The 19,980-nt window shown below is 42.0% G+C and overlaps 1 protein-coding gene across 2 annotated transcripts in view; it reads left to right on the top strand.

Moving 5' to 3' along the window:
• mindy3 (MINDY lysine 48 deubiquitinase 3) overlaps positions 1-19,980 on the top strand; it is a 137,949-nt gene that overhangs the window by 75,355 nt on the left and 42,614 nt on the right. For both annotated transcript variants that reach the window (XM_078235275.1, XM_078235285.1), the window contains one exon: positions 876-948. In XM_078235275.1, the coding sequence (XP_078091401.1) occupies positions 876-948 (73 nt within the window). The remainder of the gene's footprint in view (positions 1-875; positions 949-19,980) is intronic.

The following is a 19,980-nucleotide window of genomic DNA, read 5'->3' as shown; positions in this document are numbered from 1 at the left end:
CATTAAGTCTCAGTTAGATCATGGCTGATCATCTCATTCAATGTCACTTTCTTGCGCCATCCCCATATCCCTTGATATCATGAGCATCTATTGATTCTGTCTTGAATGTGCTCAGTGAGCTTCCACAGTCCTCTCGGTAACAGAATTTCAGAGATTTACCCAACTTCCAGGGATGAAAATTTCGCCTCCTCACTCTTAAATGGCTTGCTGTGACTGTGTCCCTTGGTTCTAAACTGACCAGCCAGGGGAAACATCCTTTTTACATCTACCCTGTCATGTCCAGTAAGTATTCTATAAGTTTCAATTAGATCACATTTCATCCTACGAAATTCTTAAGAATACAAGCCCAGTTTCCTCAGCCTTTCATAAGGCAAATGCTCCTGTCCCAAGGATGAATGTGGTGAACCTCTTGCACTCTCACTGTGGCAAATATATCCTTTCTTATTAAGGAGATCAAAATTACGCAATACTCCCAAGTGTGCACTCAAATCCTATAACACTGGAGGCCAACATACCATTTGCCACCTTAATTGATTGCTGCAGCTGCATGCTAGCTTTTAGTGACTCATGAACAAGGACCTAGGTCCCCTTGGGCATCAATACTTCCTCTCCCCATTTGAGAAATATTCTTCCTTTCTGTTTTTCTCCTAAAGTGGATAACTTCACACTCGTGTACGGAAGAGGTTTTTTTCATTTGCAATGCTATGATTCATGTTTTTGTCATAATGGCATATTTCTAAATACTTTATTAAAACTGGGCAGTTTAGTACGCACATCCTAGATTTGTTAATGTCTATATTTTTCTGTGTTCTTTTAAAAAGAAAAATGAACCAAAAAACCTGCAAATCTATATGAAATGTCTTTCTTTTCTCCAGGAAATGAGCTTAGTTGCCCCAGAATCTCCCTGGGAACAAGCTAGAAGAGTATTCCAAACATATGATCCTGAAGGTAAAATTGTTTGACTTGTAGTTTCTCAGTATCATAGTTTTATAGACCCTTACAAGTTTATGATATAAACTGTTGCATCAAAACATCACAATTTGAGAGGACAACAAGCATAGTAATAGTCATCTCAAATGGAATCTGAGAAAACTAAGTTACAAATTGAAAACAAAACAGTCTGTGACTGGATCAGTCGTATCTCTTTCTTAACAAATGTCATTCGATGTGTTAATCTCACAATGAAGCTCTTTGGCCCATTGATAATTACATCATAAATGTAAGTTGACGGATTCTAATGACGTTTGTGAAAACTTTGTACAGGTATTTGGTGGTTAAGTAACAAGTTTGTGCCAATTTAATACAAGTTAAGAATACATGGATGTAGCTGCAACCTGATAAGGCAGTGAATTGAAAGTTTGAAGCGGCAACATATTCATTGGAGTGCTGGTTCTTGAGTATTCTAGTTGGCCGTGCGCAAAAAAAGCAAAACATTTTGAAGTGATGAGGTACTGGAACTTTCCTGTGGTTTGTCTTTGTAAATGGCTCGCTCTTGTCCCTTTTTTCCCCCCATATCAACTGTGAAATATATTGTACTTTAAAAAGGGCATCACCCAGGTATCATTGGTAAGATCTATCAAATGATCCAAGCAGTTGATTTTTTTCAAAACAACTTTCGGGTTACATTCATGTTTTTGAATTTCATTGGCTTTTCTCAATCTACATGCTACGACTTCTGTATTTTAAATAACGGTCATAGATAGTTCTTGTCTCCTTTTGTGAGCACTCTGAGAGGGATCCTTAACATCCCAAGTTTCTGAGGATAGTGAACAAGTAACTCATTGAAATTGCTTCGCTACTGGATATCCTATACCATTCCATGGAGCCAGAGCAGTCAGAACCTGCAACTGCAGCATGACAGTTGGCAGCAAAATATCATGGGACATGTTGAAATGGCAATTTATAAATATTGACTAAAACATGTGAACAAAAGTAATGACAACAGGAAGTCAAATTTGTGGACAAGGAATATGTCCTTATACCAGTTCCTCAAAAGAACAATCACATGGTCACACTGTAAGCTGAAGTACTTTGTTGTTAACATGGCTGTCCATCTAAGTGCAAGAGCTAAACTTGTCTGGCATCTCTATCTCTGAATGTTCCATACTGATGCACAATGAATTGAACATATGCTTTTTTAAATACCCTCAAGTGGTTGCTGGCACTAGTTGGATTTAAGTAACAATTTGATTCCAAGTGAACCCTATCATAAGCTTAACTGGGCAAATTAGACAGCTTGTTATGGTTTGAATATGATCACAAGTTGTCGCTGTTCTTGTTTGGTAGTTTCCACCCTTCCTGTTTTTTAAAAAAACAGACCAGACACCTCTTGTATTTGTGACACGAATCTCTCTCATTAGTTCCATATTTCATGATGCATTTAATTCCAAATCCTCAAGTTTGTTTACAAAACTAATAATGGCTTCATCTTTGTGTACATTCCAGCTCTTTTTGTCAATGTATGATACCTGTTCTTCGACTCTGACTTCCTGGACACAAACTTCTCCATTTGTTCTAGTTCCAATATTAGAGCCTTCAGCTATTCTGGGCCTGAAATCGTTGCTTTTATTATTTTTAAGGGATGTGGATGTTGCTGGCTGACCAGCATCTGTTGCCCATTTCTAATTGTCCTTGAACAGGTTATGGTGAGCCGCCTTTTCAAAACGCTGCAGTACATGTGGAGTAAATACACTCACAGTGGTGTTAGTGATGGAGTTCTAGGATTTAGAACAGTAACGGTGAAGAAATGGCAATGTATTCTAAATCAGGATAACTTGCAGGTAGTGGTGGTTCCATGAATCTGTTGTCATTGCCTGACTGGACAGTAGAGATCGCGAGTTTGAAAGGTGCTGTTGAAAGAGCCTTGGTGAGTTGCTACAGAGCATCTTGTAGATGGCACACACTGTTGTCACTGTGCTCTGATTGTGGACAGACCCCGCCCCGTTCATTGCAGGAGGTTCAATGCTGGTAATGCCATTAAGTGTCAACAGGCGATGGTTAGATTCTCTCTGGTGGATGGAGATGGTCATTGCCTGGCACTTATGTGGCATGAATGTTACTCATCACTTATCAGCCTGAACCTGAATGATGTCCAGGTCTTGTTGCATATGGACATAGGCTGCTTCAGTATCTGAGGAGTTTAAATGGTACTGAACATTGTGCAATCACCAGTGAACATCCCCACTTCAGACCTAATGATGGAGGGAAAGTCATTGATAAAGCAGCTGAAGATGGTTGGGCCGAGAACACTACCCTGAGGAACTCCTGTAGTAATATCCAGGAACTGAGATGATTGACCTTCGATAGCCACAATCATCATCCTCTGTCATATATATAACTCCAGTGAGTTGAGAGATTTCCCCCTGATTTCCATTGCTTTTATTTTTTGGTGCCTCGATGTTGAGGGCGATACTTTCACCTTCCCTCTTGTGTTAACTCTTTTGTCAATACTTGGACTATGGCTGTAATGAGGTCAGGAGAAGAGTAGCCTTTGCGGAACCCAAACTGAGCATCACTGAGCAAGTTGTTGGGGTGTAAGTGCAGCTTGATAACACTATTGATGAGGCCTTCCACACGGGGCAAGGACGGAGAAGAGGACCTGGGTAATAGTTGGTGCACCCTCAATGGGCCGAACTGCTGCCTCCTGCGCTGTAGGGATTCTGCAAACTTTACTGATGGAGGGTAGACTTGGGGGCAATAATTGGTCAGGTTGGATTTGTCTTGCTCTTCATGGACAGGGTATAGCTGGGCAATTTCCCACATCAACGGGTGGATGCCAGTGTTATAGCTGTATTGAAACTAGGGCCGTGGCTAATTCTGAAGCATCTATTTCAAGAATGTTAACAGGGTCCATAGCCTTCAGTTGTTTCCTGATATCATATGGAGAGAATCAAATAGGCTGAAACATGGCATCTGTGATGCTGGGGACCTCAGGTGGAGGCCGAGCTGGATCCACTCAGTACTTATGACCCCAGATAGTTGCAAATGCTTTAGCTTTGTCTTTTATACTAATGTGCTGGGTTTCCCCATCACCGAGGATGAGAATATTTGCTGAGCCTTCCTATTGTTTAATTGTCTGTCACCATTCACAATGGCAATATAGTTCTAAGTTAGGATGGTGTGTGGCTTGGAGGGGAACTTGCCAAAGGTGGTGTTTTCATGCGCCTGCTGCCCCTTGCCCTTCTAAGTAGTAGAGGTCGCGGGTTTGGAATGTTACAGATTGTGTTTGAATACAATTCTGCAACTGATGGTCCACAGTGCCTCATGAATGCCCACTTCTGAGCTGCTAGGTCTAAATTTATCCCATTTAGACAGTGGTAGTGCCACACAACTCAACGAAGGCAGCCTCAATGTAAGATGGGATTCCACAAGGACTGTGCAATAGTTACTCTTGCCAATACTGTCCTGAACAGTGAGATTTACAAGCAGTAGATTGGTGAAGACAGGATCAAGTAGGTTTTTCTTTCTTGGTTCCCTCACCAACTGCTGCAGGCCCAGACTATGTCCTTCAGGATTTTGCCAGCTCACTCTGTAGTTGTACTACCCAGTCACTCTTGGTGATGGATATTGAAATCCACCCGCCATGTTCTGTGCCCTTGCCACCCTCCATGCATCTTACTTTGGTTTCAACATGGACTTATTGATTTATTTGCTAAAGGGGTGGGCAATAAGTGGTAATCAGGAGGGTTCCTTGCTCATGTTTTATCTGATGCCATGAGATTCCATGGAGTCAAAGTTTACCACTCCCAGGACAATTCTTTCCTGCCTGTATACACTGTACAGCCATCTCTGGTGGGTCTGTCCTGCTGGCAGGACAGGTGGCATCCGGGACACTAAGATATAATTTGGTGAGTACGACTGTCGAGCTGCGGCTTGACAAATCTGTGAGACAGCTGTTCCAGCTTTGAATAAACCCCCAGATGTCAGTAAGGAGGATTTTGCAGGGTCAACAGGGCTGAGTGTACATTTCCCGTCTTTGGTCTTTTGGTCGATGCTATGTGATCCATCCAGTTTTATGCCTTTTTGACTTGGTGGCGGTTTGCTGTGACTGAGTGGCTCGCTAGGTCATTTCAGAGTCAGCTACATTGCTGTGGGTCACATGTAGGCCAAACCAGGTAAGGATAGCAGATTTCCTTCCCTAACGGACATTAGTGAATCAGATGGGTTTTTACGACAATCAATGCTAGTGTGCTGGTCACCATCGCTGTGACTAACTTTAATTCCAGATTTATTAATTGAATTTAAATTCCACCAATGCTGTGGTGGAATTTGAGCCCAGGTTGCCAGAACATTTGTTGGGTCTCTGGATTGTTAGTCCAATGGCATTACCAAGCCAATTCCCCCTGTGAGATTCTTCAATTAAAGAGTAATTAATTAATTAACTTTTGATTTGTATCCATGGCCTTCTGCATACATGGACAGTTACTTTTCAGGGGCTCTATCTGTGTGAGCAGCTCAACTTACCAAATCAGCATAGTCAGATCGTTTCTGTTCCAAGATGAAGCCCCGGAGATAAGTGCATTAAGTGGATCTTTGTGGGAAAGGAACATTGGTTTTGAAGTTGGAACAAAGCAGGGACTGGTAAGGATGTTTTTTTCAGGGGTGGAGTGGCTAGAAGAGAGATGCCAAGGTGGAGGACAGTAAAAGCCAGGAATAACACTGAGGCTATGAACGAGCAGTATTTAAATGCTGAGGAAACAGAGAAGCTAGCAACATTGGTTGGAGAGAATAAGGGATGGACCAGTGCTGAAGACAAAGGAGGAATATTAAACAGCGCTGGGGTGGGGTTGAGGAGGGGGGTTAGAGAAAAGGGAATGTGAGAAATGCCTCTGGGGGGTTGGCAGGATGGGTCTCATTGGGAGCAATTGGATAATGGATGGTATGTACAATAAAATGCTGATGAAGCTAGAAGAGGTAAACATGTAGAAGGAGTAGAATGTCGCAATGAAAATGTAGCTGCAGTCTGCCTTTCTATTTCACCAGCTTTGATTCCCTTTATTATCTTGATGCAGTGCAGATAGTTTGTGCATCAGCTATCTGTTGTCACCCTTGCTCAGCTGTTCTCGTCTGTCTTGCTTTTGAAAAAGATAATGGGGCAAATTAACTTCAGTCAGTATATAATAGTGAAAAAAGGTGCCTGTGTTCCTAACCTTTGGTACAGACAGATGAATGAAATAAGAACATTCTGTGAAACTTGCAGCATGTTGGCCTATGTAAAGGTAATCCCAGATGACCATAGACTGCTCTCCCCCTCAAGGGTGATGGTGATTTAACCTGAAGATCACTGTACGTCAGGCAAGGGGCAAGATTGAGAAGACAGGGCCTTAGTGAATGACCTCAGCCAGTACAAGAATTGAACCCACGCTAATGGTGTCGCTCTGCATCACAGCCGAGCTGTCCAACCAGCGCATTTACCATGGCTAATCCACCTAACCTACACATCTTTGGACTGAGCAGGTTATTGGTGTACAAGTGCAACTTTGAATTGCCACAGATGGCAGCTTTCTTTGCAAGCAACTTGTGCAGCACTTTATCTTCCAGTTCAGATGCAAGTTAACTGCAGGTTCATGCCTGTGTCTTGAGTTGCCTTTCTGTTTTTCCCTGGCTCTACTTTGTCAGGGCAGGTGGGGTAGGGGACTAAGGTTGCTCATGAGCTGTGATTCCACCAATCCTTTCTCAAAGCCTTTACAATGTTCAGCATCCTATTCTGACGTGTCCCTCCCCTTTCTTGTTCCCATTACTTATATGTTCCGCACAAACATCCAAATTTGCAGCAGAAGCTATGTAAGTGACGTGACCTTGGAAACTTAATTAGAAATAACTCCTCATTTAAGAGTTTGTGTAAAATCTACCTATAATCATTCGAGTCTAAACTGCATCAATAATAGAAATTCTACAATTAAATAAAAGCAAAATGCTGGAAAATCAGACCTGGCAGCATCAGGGGAGAGAAACAAAGTTGATGCTTTGAGTCGAATATGACTCTGAATCAAAATTCTAGCATTCATAATTCTCTGTTGTGTTGATTCTAAATCTCCCTAAATGTTTAATATATGCTTCAACAGATGCCAAGTATAATGTAATTATAAATTCCTTAAAATGGGACCCACAATGAAAAAGAATCAGTGTTGATCAACGACAATGAAGTGGGTTGCAGACAAGAAATATTGTTGACTTGTGCAAAGGCTGGCAGGAAATGAACTTCACATGCTGGGCAAGCATTCAGATACTTGAAACTGGTGCAATCTAGTGGTATCTACTGAGGAATGTATAACAAATATCTAATCTGGATGGATCACTACATAAGCAAATAATGGGAAGGGTTTTAATCACAGGTCATTATTCAGTCCCAAATTAAATAGAACATTTTTGGATTGGGTTCCCAGTAGAGCTATTTCTTTAAAAAAAAAAGCTACGTCCCCTATATTATTGCAACTGTAAATACAGATTGTGGTCCAATACTAATTTTAGGTTGTGCTTGCAGATCAGGACAGAAGTTATTTTTCGTAGATGATGATTTTGGAGCTGAAGTTGTCTTTCAGTACTGCCTGCTCTTCAACCGAGAGTCAATTTGACCACAATTTTCAACCTCACCCACCAGAATGCAGCTTTTAGTTGATTAATTATAATGGTGTTTTCATGCACCATTATAATTAATCAACTTGCACCATTTGTACAGCAAAATGTGTTATACCACTGCATGAAGTTGGGAGGGGGAGCAAAAAAGAAATTGAGAAAAATTTGGGTTGTGATCCAAGCGACAATGGATTTTGAGGAGGTTTTTGTGGTGGGCAGAGATGTAGTGAAGTAAACGAGGGTTAGGAACATAGTTATTGAGTACAGAGTGATAACAGCTAATGCTTCTGCGATCAGTGTTGGAGGGGAGAGAGAGGAATTGCACTAAAGGCCATTCATTCTGATACCGTCAGATTTTGTTCTTTAAGGTATCTACCAAGGAATGTAGAGCAGAGGATATGGGTTGGAATAGAGTACAGAAGGAGGATAATGAAATCTTAGTGGTACTCATGAGCTATTGTGTACAGTATTTCTGTTTAAAGAAACACAGATGAGTCCTGCTGCTAGTAAAAGTTCCTGACTTTAAAAGATTTTGATGGTGGACAATACAGTAGTAGTCGTTGAGTTTGATGGCCGAGAGAATACTGTATCTAATCAGCTTATACCTGCGTGTTCTGCCAAGAAGCTGTAGCGCATTGATGAGGAATAATAGAATATCTGAGACAGAATCTTGTGCCTTCCTGGGGTCACACTGGCGAAGTCAGTGTTGAAACCTGTTCAGTTCAGCTTCTTTCCCAACATGTAATGAGGCAGTTTCCGTAAACAGACCAAGTCCCTTGTGAACTGATATCAGATTAATTATACTCAAATGTATTATTAATGTGATAATTAATTCATCATTCCTGATGAGTGCAAGATGTAAAGCTTTTACGAAGTGCCTTTTTTCAGCAATACTGAAGTTCTGTACTACCAAACAACTATTAATAATTAATTTCCAATCACGGTACATCAGTCACTGGGAAATTAAACAGCTTTCCTACCAGATTTTCCTGTCGTCCAGCAGATGAAAAGTAACATGCCGGCAGACTTGAGTGAAGGATAAACTACTTTGTCAAGTTAAGCGTATAAAGGTACTTGGATACAGAACAGTACAGAAACAACACTACTTCTAAGCCACACAAGTAGAATCGGTCCACAAGGGGTTAACATAATAAGTTTGACATACAACAAAACTTTTAAATGAAATGGTTTCTATTTTAATAGGCATCTAAGATGCAACATCAGTTTCAAGTCATCATTGAAGTTGGGTGGGGAGGTGTGGGGGAGGAAGGGCTGGAGCTCATGAGTCACTATGGAGAGGGTGCCCCAAGTCTGAAGGTACTTTCAGATTGAGGCTCCCCCGTACCTCCCTGCCCAAGATGGAGAATGTTAACTTTTCTATTTGACACCCTGATCCAACCGGTGCCCACCAGCCTAAAAATTGAGGCTGGGCAGGAAAAGGCCATGACGTGGCCACTTAAGGGCCTTAATAGGGGCATGGGTAGGCTTTCCCATCCAAGGCCTTGCCCACACCACCATAAAATTGTGGCTGAATCTGGACAGGGTAGGGATCCCAGAGGGAATCCCATCCATGCAATTTTACATTCTTTCTGCCTCATCACCTGCCAGAGTTAACGAGTTAGTTTTATTGCTGAAACCCACTCGGGTAAAATTGCAGAAATTGCGAAAGATTTGAAATGTACAGTTAGAACATAGAACAGTATAGCACAGGAACAGACACTTCGGCTCACGATGTTGTGCTGAACATGACGCCAAATTAAACTAATCCCTTTGTCTGCCCGTGGTCCATATTTCTCTCTTCCTTGCATATTCATGTGCTTATCTCAAAGCTCCTTTAACACCCATATTGTATCTGCCTGCATTACCCCAGCAGCATGTTCCAGACACCTACCACTCTGTAAAAAAAAATTTATGTCCAACTTCTTACTAATGCAGAAACGGCACACAGAATCCTACCAAATATGTTTTTTTTTAAAAAAGTAAAGTTCTGCGGAGTGTGATATTAAAAACTTGGCCAAGTAAAGTCAGGAAAAAATATTCACGCATCCAAATGCTCGTTTGCAGCTGTAGGGTTCCGATCCACAGTAGTTCCTGGTTCTTGGAGTTTCTCACTGGAGATAGTGGCGTTGATTCAGAATTCTCCTTCAAACTCTGCAGCAATGATGCCTTCTGCTGGGTTTTCAAATCACAAACAGCTCAGCTTTGATGAGAGGCGTTTCAGAAGAAAGATAGATGAGGTAAAGCTATTGTCGCTGTGGCAACCTTTCTCACTATTCAAAATCCAGTACCTTATTTTCATAGCCAAGAGCTGGATCATATGACCTCTGAAAGTTCTGGAGACTGGATGTCCATAAAAGCAGCTTGTGTCCTTCGCAAATGCAACATCATAGCTGCTGTAAACCAGTGTCCTTTGCTTAAAGTGTTCTTTCGAAAAGTTCAATACATGTTATGTCTAGCCGATGTCGTAAATTAATATTTCATATAGATATTTTCATAATATATTGATATAATCTAGTCTGGACACATGATTTCTGACAGGAACTTGTTCAATTTCTACAAATATGACTGTTTTCCCTGAACACATGTCCAGCAAGTCACCTACAAATTAAAAAGTTTATCTTCACAAACCAAGGTAGCGAGCCCAATGCTTGATAATGCATCACTCGTGTACCTTCCGGAAAGTTCATTTTCTCATTTCTGCATGTAACTTACCTAAAGTTATGAGCTGAAAGAGTTTCTTGATTCATTTGATTTTGTAGTAAAATGGTCGTGTTTTTTTTTGTTTCATTTTTGCTGATGGGAATGGGTACAAATGAAAATGAACCTCATCAACTCCTTCAAAAGCTTGACAGCTTGGGACATTAGTGCATGCTGGCAGTCATACTGACTATCAGCAATCATAACTGACTGACTTTGAGAAAAATAAAACTTCAGAGTATGCATTGATACCTGACTGCATATAATTTTATGTACTGAATAGCATGGAGACTAGTACAATTTGCCTTGCCAAAACCAACAAACTCTGTGTTGGCTACCCTCCAGCTATGCAGTAGTGATATGAATTAATGTTCTGCAGTGCAGAAGTTCAGCAGAACTTTTCCTGAGCTACATGCCAGCACTTTCTTGAGGTTGCATGCAGCCTGTGTAATTTTTATTTCATATGGACAACGAGACCTTAAAAGGTCTCTGAAACAAGGCTTGAATTGAAATGTATTCACAGAAGCAAAGGTAGGGAGGGGAATGTTGGTCTGTCGTTTTATTTTGCAGCAGAGGAAGTTGCGTTTCTTTTACATAGTTTTAAGACTGGAGTTTGATTGCTATCAAGAAATATTTTACTGAAGACAAAACAAACCGTTCTGCCCTCTAAACTGCTTGTACTTGATTAAATCGAGTGTATTGTTTATCTCTGGCCATTCCTCCTCTAGCAGAGCGAGTAACTCAGTGGGAATATGGTCCGATGAGTGTTGACAGCCCTGTAGTGACGATTCCTCATGTTTGACCTGCTGAAGAAGTGTTGGGAAGGGAAAGATCATAGATAATCCTAATTCGGTGCTTGCCGGATATTAAAACTGAATGGAAATGACGAATGTTATTGCACAAACAGATAAATCCACAAAGGTCTAACCTCACTCAGTTGCTGGCTTCTCATAACCTTTAATATTGCTCTTGTTTTTAAAATTAATATATAGATTCTGCCTGATCAATGGATTGTGACACACAATTTCATTTTTCTTTATTCATTTTATGTGATATGGGTGGCAATGGCTAGGCCAGCAGTTATTAGTGACTCCTAATTGTCCTTGAGAAAGTGGTGGTGTGCTGCCTTCTGGAACCGCTGCAATTCATGTGATGTAGGTACACCCACAATGCTGTTCAGGAGGAAGTTCCAGGATTTTGACCCAGTGACTGTGAAGGAACAGCGATATATTGCCAAGTCAGGATGGTGAGCGACTTAGAGACGAACCTCCAGGTGTTGGTGTTTCCCTGTGTCTGCTGACCTTGTTGTTCTAGATGGTAGAGGTCGTGGGTTTGGAAGGTGCAGTCTAAGGAGCTTTGGTGAGTTCCTGTAGTGCATCTTGTAGATGGTATACACAGTTGATGGTGGAGGGCATGAATGTTTGGTGATGGAGTGCCAGTCAAGTGGGCTGCTTTGTCCTAGATGGTGTCAAGCTTCTTGTGTTGTTGGAGCTGCACTCATCCAAGCAAGTGAGAAGTATTTTATCACACTCCTGACTTGTGCCTTGTAGGGGAGTCAGGCGATGAGTTACTTGCTGCAGGATCCCTAGCCTCAGACCTGCTCTTATAGCCACGGTATTTATATGACTAGACCAGTTCACTCTCTGTTCAATGGTAACTCCCGGGATGTTGATAGTTCAGGATTCAGTGATGGTAACACCATTGAATGTTATGGGGCGATGGTTAGATTCTCTCTTGTTGGAGATGGTCATTGCCTGGCACTTGTGTGGCGCAAATGTTACTTGCCACTTGTCAGCACAAGCCTGGATATTGTCCAGGTCTTGCTGTATTTGCACATGACTCTTCAGACACTGAAACAGTCCGTGAATGATGCTGAACATGGTGCAATCATTAGTGAACCTCCTCACTTCTGACCTCAGGAAGGAAGGAAGGTCATTGATGAAGCAGCTGAAGGTGTTCAGGCTAAGGATACTACCCTGAGGAACTCCTGCAATGATGTCTTGGAGCTGAGATGATTGAACTTCGACCAATATGACTCCAACCAGTGCAGAGTTTTCCCCTGATTTCTATTGACTCCTGTTTTTCTCATAATGGCTCTGAAGACGTCATATGGACGCGAAACATTAACTGTTCCTCTCTCCGTGTATGCTGCCAGGGCTGCTGTGTTTTTCCTGCATTTTCTGCTTTTATTTCAGATTTCCAGTATTTACAATATTTTACTTTTATTTCCATTATTAAATCACTCTGTCCAAAAACATTTTTCTATCTTTCTCCTTTAATTCCTTGTGGAATTATCTTAAGCTGTGTCTCTGCAGCCAGTGGAAACAATACTGTACATCACTATTTATCTTACTGTATCTTTTACACAAGCTTGAAGACCTGTCAGGCCCTCTGCCTAACCGGCAATTCTGATGGAATAAAATCCCTGACTTTTGCAATCACTTTATAACTCAAACTCCACATTACCGGCAAGGCCGTAATGAATCTGTGCTGCAGCCTGTAAACCAGTGCTGTGTAGTGTGATTACATGGTGACATCATAAGAGGCATTTGGAGATTTTCCCACTCTTCCATCCTGGACTGTAGCAACTTCTATCTAATAAAGCTCTACAAACTGGTTATGTAACCCACCTTTTTATTCTTTTATCTTTGCTGTATAAGTGGACTGACCACTTTAATATACAAGAGTAAAGGATAAAACTGGCGACAAGATGGTTTTCCAGTAAAAGATAATCAGAAGAAACGATTCAGACCTCAACCTTGAGTGAGGGATCGATTTTCAGGAGACCACCATTGATTGAAGTGTGGTAAATCTGGCCATTGGAAACTGGTTTTCAGCCTTTGCTAAGGGTGTACATTAATTTTAAATTGATAACAAGCCCTCTGAATTGCTTTTTTATTTACTTGTCTGTGATTGTTGGAACATTGAGTGGGAAAAGGGGGGGGGAATTCATTTCAGCCGCCGCGTCAAGGGTAATGCTAGTCGATTAGCACAATCTGTGTACTCAAAATCTTCTAGAAAATGAGCAAAGTAAGGTAGCAGGCTGTAAAAGAAAAAAGAAGTTTACTTACTGAAGTTGGGGAGTCTTTTACATCTGCGCACCTCCACATGTGCTGGGCTGCAGCATCGAGTTCTCAAACTCAAGACCGGAAACCTGCATTTGGAATTAAGAAATTTCATCACTACATGTATGGAAGACATTTTTCCTTCTTAATAGACCACAGGCTTTTAACAACGATCTATACAAAGGAATACCGTCTCTAGCTCAGAGTCGTTTGCAGAGAATGCCCTTCATCTTATCAGCACATAATTACGAGATTAAATATGGAAGATCTGAACAACATGTGAACGCCGAGTTTCTAACACGTCAACCAATTCGGGTCCAAGCCGTATCACAGGAGAACTACATGAACATTTTGTCCCTTTCCCAGGTTGATAATGTACCTGTTATAGTCTCTCAAATGCAAAGACGCACGGGTCAGATCTGGTGGTGGAGAAGGTTATGGACATGATCTTGAAAGGAATACCACTGGATAAATAGAGGGCGAGTCCAAAATTCAAGCCTTAATGAACAAGGGAATGTGAGTTAACGGTACAAAACGGAGTAATTCTATGTGCGATTAGAGAGATAATTTCTCCATGCTGGCGAATTCATGTTCTGGATTAACTCCATGAAGGGCATCCAGGAGTCGTACCAATGAAAGAATTGGCATGGTGCTATTACTGGTGGCCAGGACTCAAGATTGAGGACAGCATCAATCCTGTGCTAGGATACGAAATACTCTACCTCGTCCACCACTTCACCCGTGGGATTGGTTGTGACAACCTTGATTAAGATTTTGCAGGACCAATTGAAGGATATATGTTTCCTGTTCAAGTGGACACACGTTCCAGATGGCCCAAAATCATGATGATGAAATCGGCGAATCCTGAAAAGTCAATCGAACGACTAGATGAAGTATTTGCACAGTTTTGCAAACCAGGGCAATTAGTTAGTGATAATGGGATTTAGTTCACATCAAGAGAATTGGTGGATTACCTCAGAATCTATGGCATATAGCATATCAAAACAGCGCCTTATCCTTCCAGCAATGGATTGGCGGAGCAGTTAGTACAGATATTAAAGAATGTCATTAAAGTATCAAAGGATGAAGGACCATTGGCCAAATGAGCACACAACTTTCTCATCTTACACAAACATATAGCCTATCTGACAACCCAAAACCGGCAATATTTTTAAAAAGAAAGTTGAGAATCAAATTTGATTTGCTCTTACCGCCTGACACTTCTGCTACTATAGTAAAGTGACAACAAAAAAAACAAGTTACTCACCATGCATAGACATAGAAATCAACAAGTTTTGAATGAGGGGAGAGAGCTTCAGCAAGAAACTACGCTCCACAAGTGAGAAGTGGGTACCTGCCTCAATACTCGCAAAGACAGAGTACATTTCTTATACGGTGAAAACCTTTATGCGAGAGTTTGGAGGAAGTACACGACTCGAATCCTTGCTTCAATAAAAATTGCAGAGTCGGTATTTCAAAGGCCAACATCTGACATTTTAGATTTGAAAATCCCTGAACTTATGATCATGATTGAGTCGAATTCAGATTATACACCAGTCGATCCAACAGCATCTGTAGAAGCTGGAGAAGAACCAACCAGCCAAGTGGTGAACAGACTACCTAGAGTGTGAAAGCAAAGACTCCTGAATGACTTATTCTGCCTAAGCAGAACCGACATCCATTAAAATACATTGTAGTGAATGAGTATATTTTCTATGTATATATAACTGCATATAACAATTCTTGGTAAAATAATTAATATTCCTAGTGAATGAGAGTTAAGGTTAATGTTATTTGTCATAGTACTGGAGTAAAGAGGAAGGGTGTTGTATATTGTAAACCAATGCATCTCTTTGTAGTGTCACTTTACGTGATGACATTATGGGGGCGTTTGGGAATTTTTCCCTCTATTCCATCCTGGACTGTTAGCAAGCAATACCTATCGAATAAAGCACCACAAACTGGTTAAGTAACCCACCATGTGGCAACCTTTTCATTATTTTATCTTTGCTCTATAAGTGAGCTGTCTGCTTAAATATACAACACCTCCCTATTGTATTTGTTTCCTATGATGGAGTGCCTAAAATTGTGTGTAATATCCAACTGCAGCCTTGTTTTATATTCTATACCACCACAACATAGAAAATCTGCCATCTATTTGTCGTTTGAATAGCCTTATCAACTGCAAATGAGGCTGCGGGAGTTCTTCCACAAATCCCAAGAGACCAACAGCGAACACAATGAGACAGCCAATGAACCGGAACAGCCGACAGAGAGATCTGCGGTGCAGCAACCGAAGAGGAAAGAGTCGAATTGGACTGCTCCGGACATGTATGCCCAAGCCGTCAGGAGGTCAATGCCAGATTCATCAGCCGCATTCAAGACAACCCCGAACATCACCCAAGCACAACGCAACGCCATCAGCGTGCTCAAGACCAACCGCAACATTGTCATCAAATCAGCAGACAAAGGAGGGGCCATCGTCATACTGAACAGAACAGATTACTGCAAAGAAGTGTACCAACAACTGAACAATGAGGAACATTACAGACAGTTACCCGCAGATCCGACCAAAGAACACACCCGTCAACTCGACAGACTGATCAAGACCTTTGATCCGGACCTTCAGAGCACCTCCGTGCTCTCATCCCACGTACTCCGTGCATTGGAGATCTCTACTGCCTCCCAAAGATACACGAGGCAAACACACCTGGCCGTCCCATCGTATCGGGCAATGGGACCCTGTGCGAGAACCTCTCCGGCTACGTCGAGGGCATCCTGAAACCCATTGTACAAAGAACCCCCCAGCTTTTGTCGCGACACTACGGACTTCCTACAGAAACTCAGCACACTTGGAGCAGTTGAGCCAGGAGCACTCCTTGTCACAATGGATGTCTCTGCACCAGCATCCCCCATGACGATGGCACGTGGTGGTGTTCCCATGTATTGAAGCCTTGGTCTTCGAGATGTAAATGGTTGTGGGTTTGGAAGGTGCTGTCAAAGAATCTTTGGAGCATTGAATAGAAATAACAAGGTTGCCACATGGCTTGACAGCAGAAAGCAAAGAATAGAAATAAAAGGTTTCTTGGACCCAAATGTTCATAGGAATCTTTGCTCGGTGCCTCTGTAATACATGTATGAATTACTAGACTCAATTGAGGGAAGCAATATAAAAAGTTAATAGCACCAAAATTAGTTTTATAGTCTGTTAGCGGAATTGTGACAGACATTGATGGATAGACAGATAGCAGATGCAATTTAATGTACAAATGTGAAGTACAATAATACATTTTCGAAAGAATGGCTTAGGTTTTTGAGGTCAATGACAAAGGAATGGCACTTGCATCCACCTTGCTGATAGCTGCCCAGGAGTTCTGCAAACTTTAGTGTGAAGGTTTGGTCTATTAATTCAGGTGTCTGTTTCAGTCCAGCATCCTCTGCAGGGGATTTAAGTGAGACCCCTCAATAAGTTAGATGGAGGAAAGATTGGATAGGCTGGGGCTGTTCGCCTTGGAACAGAGGATGCTGAGGGGAGATTTGATTGAGATGTACAAAACTGTGAGGAGCCTGGAAAGAGTGAATGGGAAGGGTCTATGTACTTCAGCAGAATGGTCAGAAAATAGGGGGCTTGTATTCAGTGATCACTGGAAGGATTAGAGGGGGGAGGAATTACTTTTTCCACCCAGAGGATTGTAGAGGTCCGTGACACTCTACTTGATAGGATAGTAGAGACAGAAACCCTCAAGACGTTTGAAAGGTGTCTGGATGTGCACCTCATGTGTCCTAATGTGCAGGGCTACAGACCAAATGCTGGAAAGTGGGATTAGGCATTTTGCAGCCGGCGCAGACATGATGGGCCAAGTGGCCTCTTTTATGCTTTCTATCATTCAATGACCCTCAGACAGCGTAAACCAGGAAGTCTAAAACATAAAATGCAAATTAGATTTGAATTATATACAGGAAGAGGAATAGCAATTGAAAATACAGATGGGATTGAGACCGAGAGAAAGTAAAAAAAAAATGAATGAATACATCTTCTAACAAAATGGGATTCCAAACATAAAGTTGTTGTTTAGCAGTAATGATCATCATGCTATTAAAACACACTCTTGAATGTAGCAGCCTCAACTTTTTCAGTCAGCTCAGTGTGGAACTAGTGGGCTAGTACAGTAAGTTTACAGTTGCATTTGTTTCAGTGCAACAGTGCACCCTGTGGAGGAGTGGTGTATCCCCGATATTCAACTTCAGAATCTTTGCATTAACTACACATGCTAGCCTCAGTAATTCTTACTACCAAAACCAACTCACTGTAGTTTGTAAAAATGGGAGAGGAAACAATAGTTAATATTTTAACAAAGGAGTAAAAGAATTTCAGATGTCAGAACATATGAGGGTCATTGGGTGGTCACAGCGCAAGTTGATAAGTAAGAAGTCTCACAATACCAGGTTAAAGTCCAACAGGTTTATTTTGTAGCACAAGCCACTAGCTTTTGGAGTGCTGCCCCTTCATCAGGTGAGTGGGAGTTCTGTTCACAAACAGGACATAGAAAGGCACAAACTCAATTTACAAAATAACGGTTGGAATGCGAGTCTTTACGGGTAATCAAGTCTTAAAGGTGCAGACAATGTGAGTGGAGAGAGCGTTAAGCACAGGTTAAAGAGATGTGTATTGTCTCCAGCCAGGACAGTTAGTGAGATTTTGCAAGCACAGGCAAGTCATGGGGGTTACAGATAGTGTGACATGAACCCAAGATCCCGGTTGAGGCCGTCCTCATGTGTGCGGAACTTGGCTATCAGTCTCTGCTCAGCGACTCTGCGCTGTCGTGTGTCGTGAAGGCCCTCTTGGAGAACGCTTACCCGAAGATCAGAGGCCAAATGCCCGTGACCGCTGAAGTGATCCCCAACAGGAAGAGAACACTCTTGCCTAGTGATTGTCGAGTGGTGTTCATTCATCCGTTGTCGTAGCGTCTGCATGGTCTCCCCAATGTACCATGCCTCGGGACATCCCTTCCTGCAGTGTAGCAGGTAACAACTTTGGCCGAGTTGCAAGTGTACCTGATGGATGATGTTCTCATGCGAAATGATGGCATCCATGTCGATGATCTGGCACGTCTTGCAGAGGTTGCCATAGCAGGGTTGTGTGGTGTCGTGGTCACTGTTCTCCTGAAGGCTGGGTAGTTTGCTGCAGACAATGGTTTGTTTGCGGTTGTTTGAAGGCAAGAAGTGGGGGTGTGGGGATGGCCTTGGCAACAAGTTCGTCTTCATCAATGACATGTTGAAGGTTCCGGAGAAGATGTCGTAGCTTCTCTGCTCCGGACAATGAAGAGTACTCTGTCCGCCGTGTCCCGTGTTTGTCTTCTGAGGAGGTCGGTGCGATTTTTTGCTGTGGCACGTTGGAACTGTCAATCGATGAGTCGAGCGCCATATCCTTTTCTTACGAGGGCATCTTTCAGCGTCTGGAGGTGTCTGTTGCGATCCTCCTCCTCTGAGCAGATCCTGTGTATACGGAGGGCTTGTCCGTAGGGGATGGCTTCTTTAACGTGTTTAGTGTGGAAACTGGAGAAGTGGAGCATCGTGAGGTTATCCGTGGGCCTGCGGTACAGTGAAGTGCTGAGGTGACCGTCCTTGATGGAGATGCGTGTGTCCAATAATGCAACCGATTCTGGAGAGTAGTCCATGGTGAATCTGATGGTGGGATGGAACTTGTTAATGTCATCATATAGTTGTTTCAGTGATTGTTCACCATGAGTCCAAAGGAAGAAAATGTCTTTGATGTATCTAGTGTATAGCATCGGTTGAAGGTCCTGTGCGGTGAAGAGGTCTTGTTCGAACCTGTGCATGAAGATGTTGGCATGTTGAGGTGCGAATTTGGTCCCCGTGGCTGTTCCGTGTGTCTGGTTGAATGAATAACCAAAAGATTGCTATCTTTGATTTTGGTTTTTTGGGCAGTACCATCTCAATTTTTTTTTTGTTAATCACTTCAATAGGGCTGTTATGTTCACTTCAATAGGGCTGTTATGTTCACTTCAATAGGGCTGTTATGTTCACTTCAATAGGGCTGCTCTAACCTCTGATTCCATAACCAACACTCATTTCTCTAAAAGTTTAGTAATTTCATTTTGTATTATAATCTTTACTCGTAATTTGTTAACAGCTGAAGTAGGATTAATTGGATCTTTAAATTTCCTGGTTTATGCCTGTCTCAATTTTTGAAAGATTTATATCTGTCACTCTCCAGCCAAGTTCTCATTTGAATTAAATTTGGGAAAATTATCGTCAGATTTTCTTCGCAGCTTTGCCCAGCATCCTTGAGTTGAAATGGATTGGATGGAACATGGTACAATGATGACTACATTGGCAGTGCAATGGCCTACACCCAATCTGCACATGTATTTGGGCTATTTCTGCCTTTATTAGGCCAATTTTTCAGGCATTGGGTCCCTTGCGTAAATAAATGACAGACCTAATACCTGTTTTACATCCCCTTGCCAAAGTCCATTTCCAGGGTAGGAGCTAACCTGCACTACCTGTGCTGCTTCAGCCATCAGTTTTGTTGGCAACTGCAGTGAAGTTTATTCTGTTTTGAGAAAATAAGTTCATTGCCATGGAGACAGGAAGTCGGAGAATACTCCCTCAACTCCAC

This window comes from Mustelus asterias, chromosome 2, assembly GCF_964213995.1.
Source record: "Mustelus asterias chromosome 2, sMusAst1.hap1.1, whole genome shotgun sequence".
Lineage (NCBI taxonomy): Eukaryota > Metazoa > Chordata > Chondrichthyes > Carcharhiniformes > Triakidae > Mustelus > Mustelus asterias.
The sequence above is the reverse complement of the archived record's forward strand: the minus strand, read 5'-3'. Positions and strand labels throughout refer to the sequence as shown.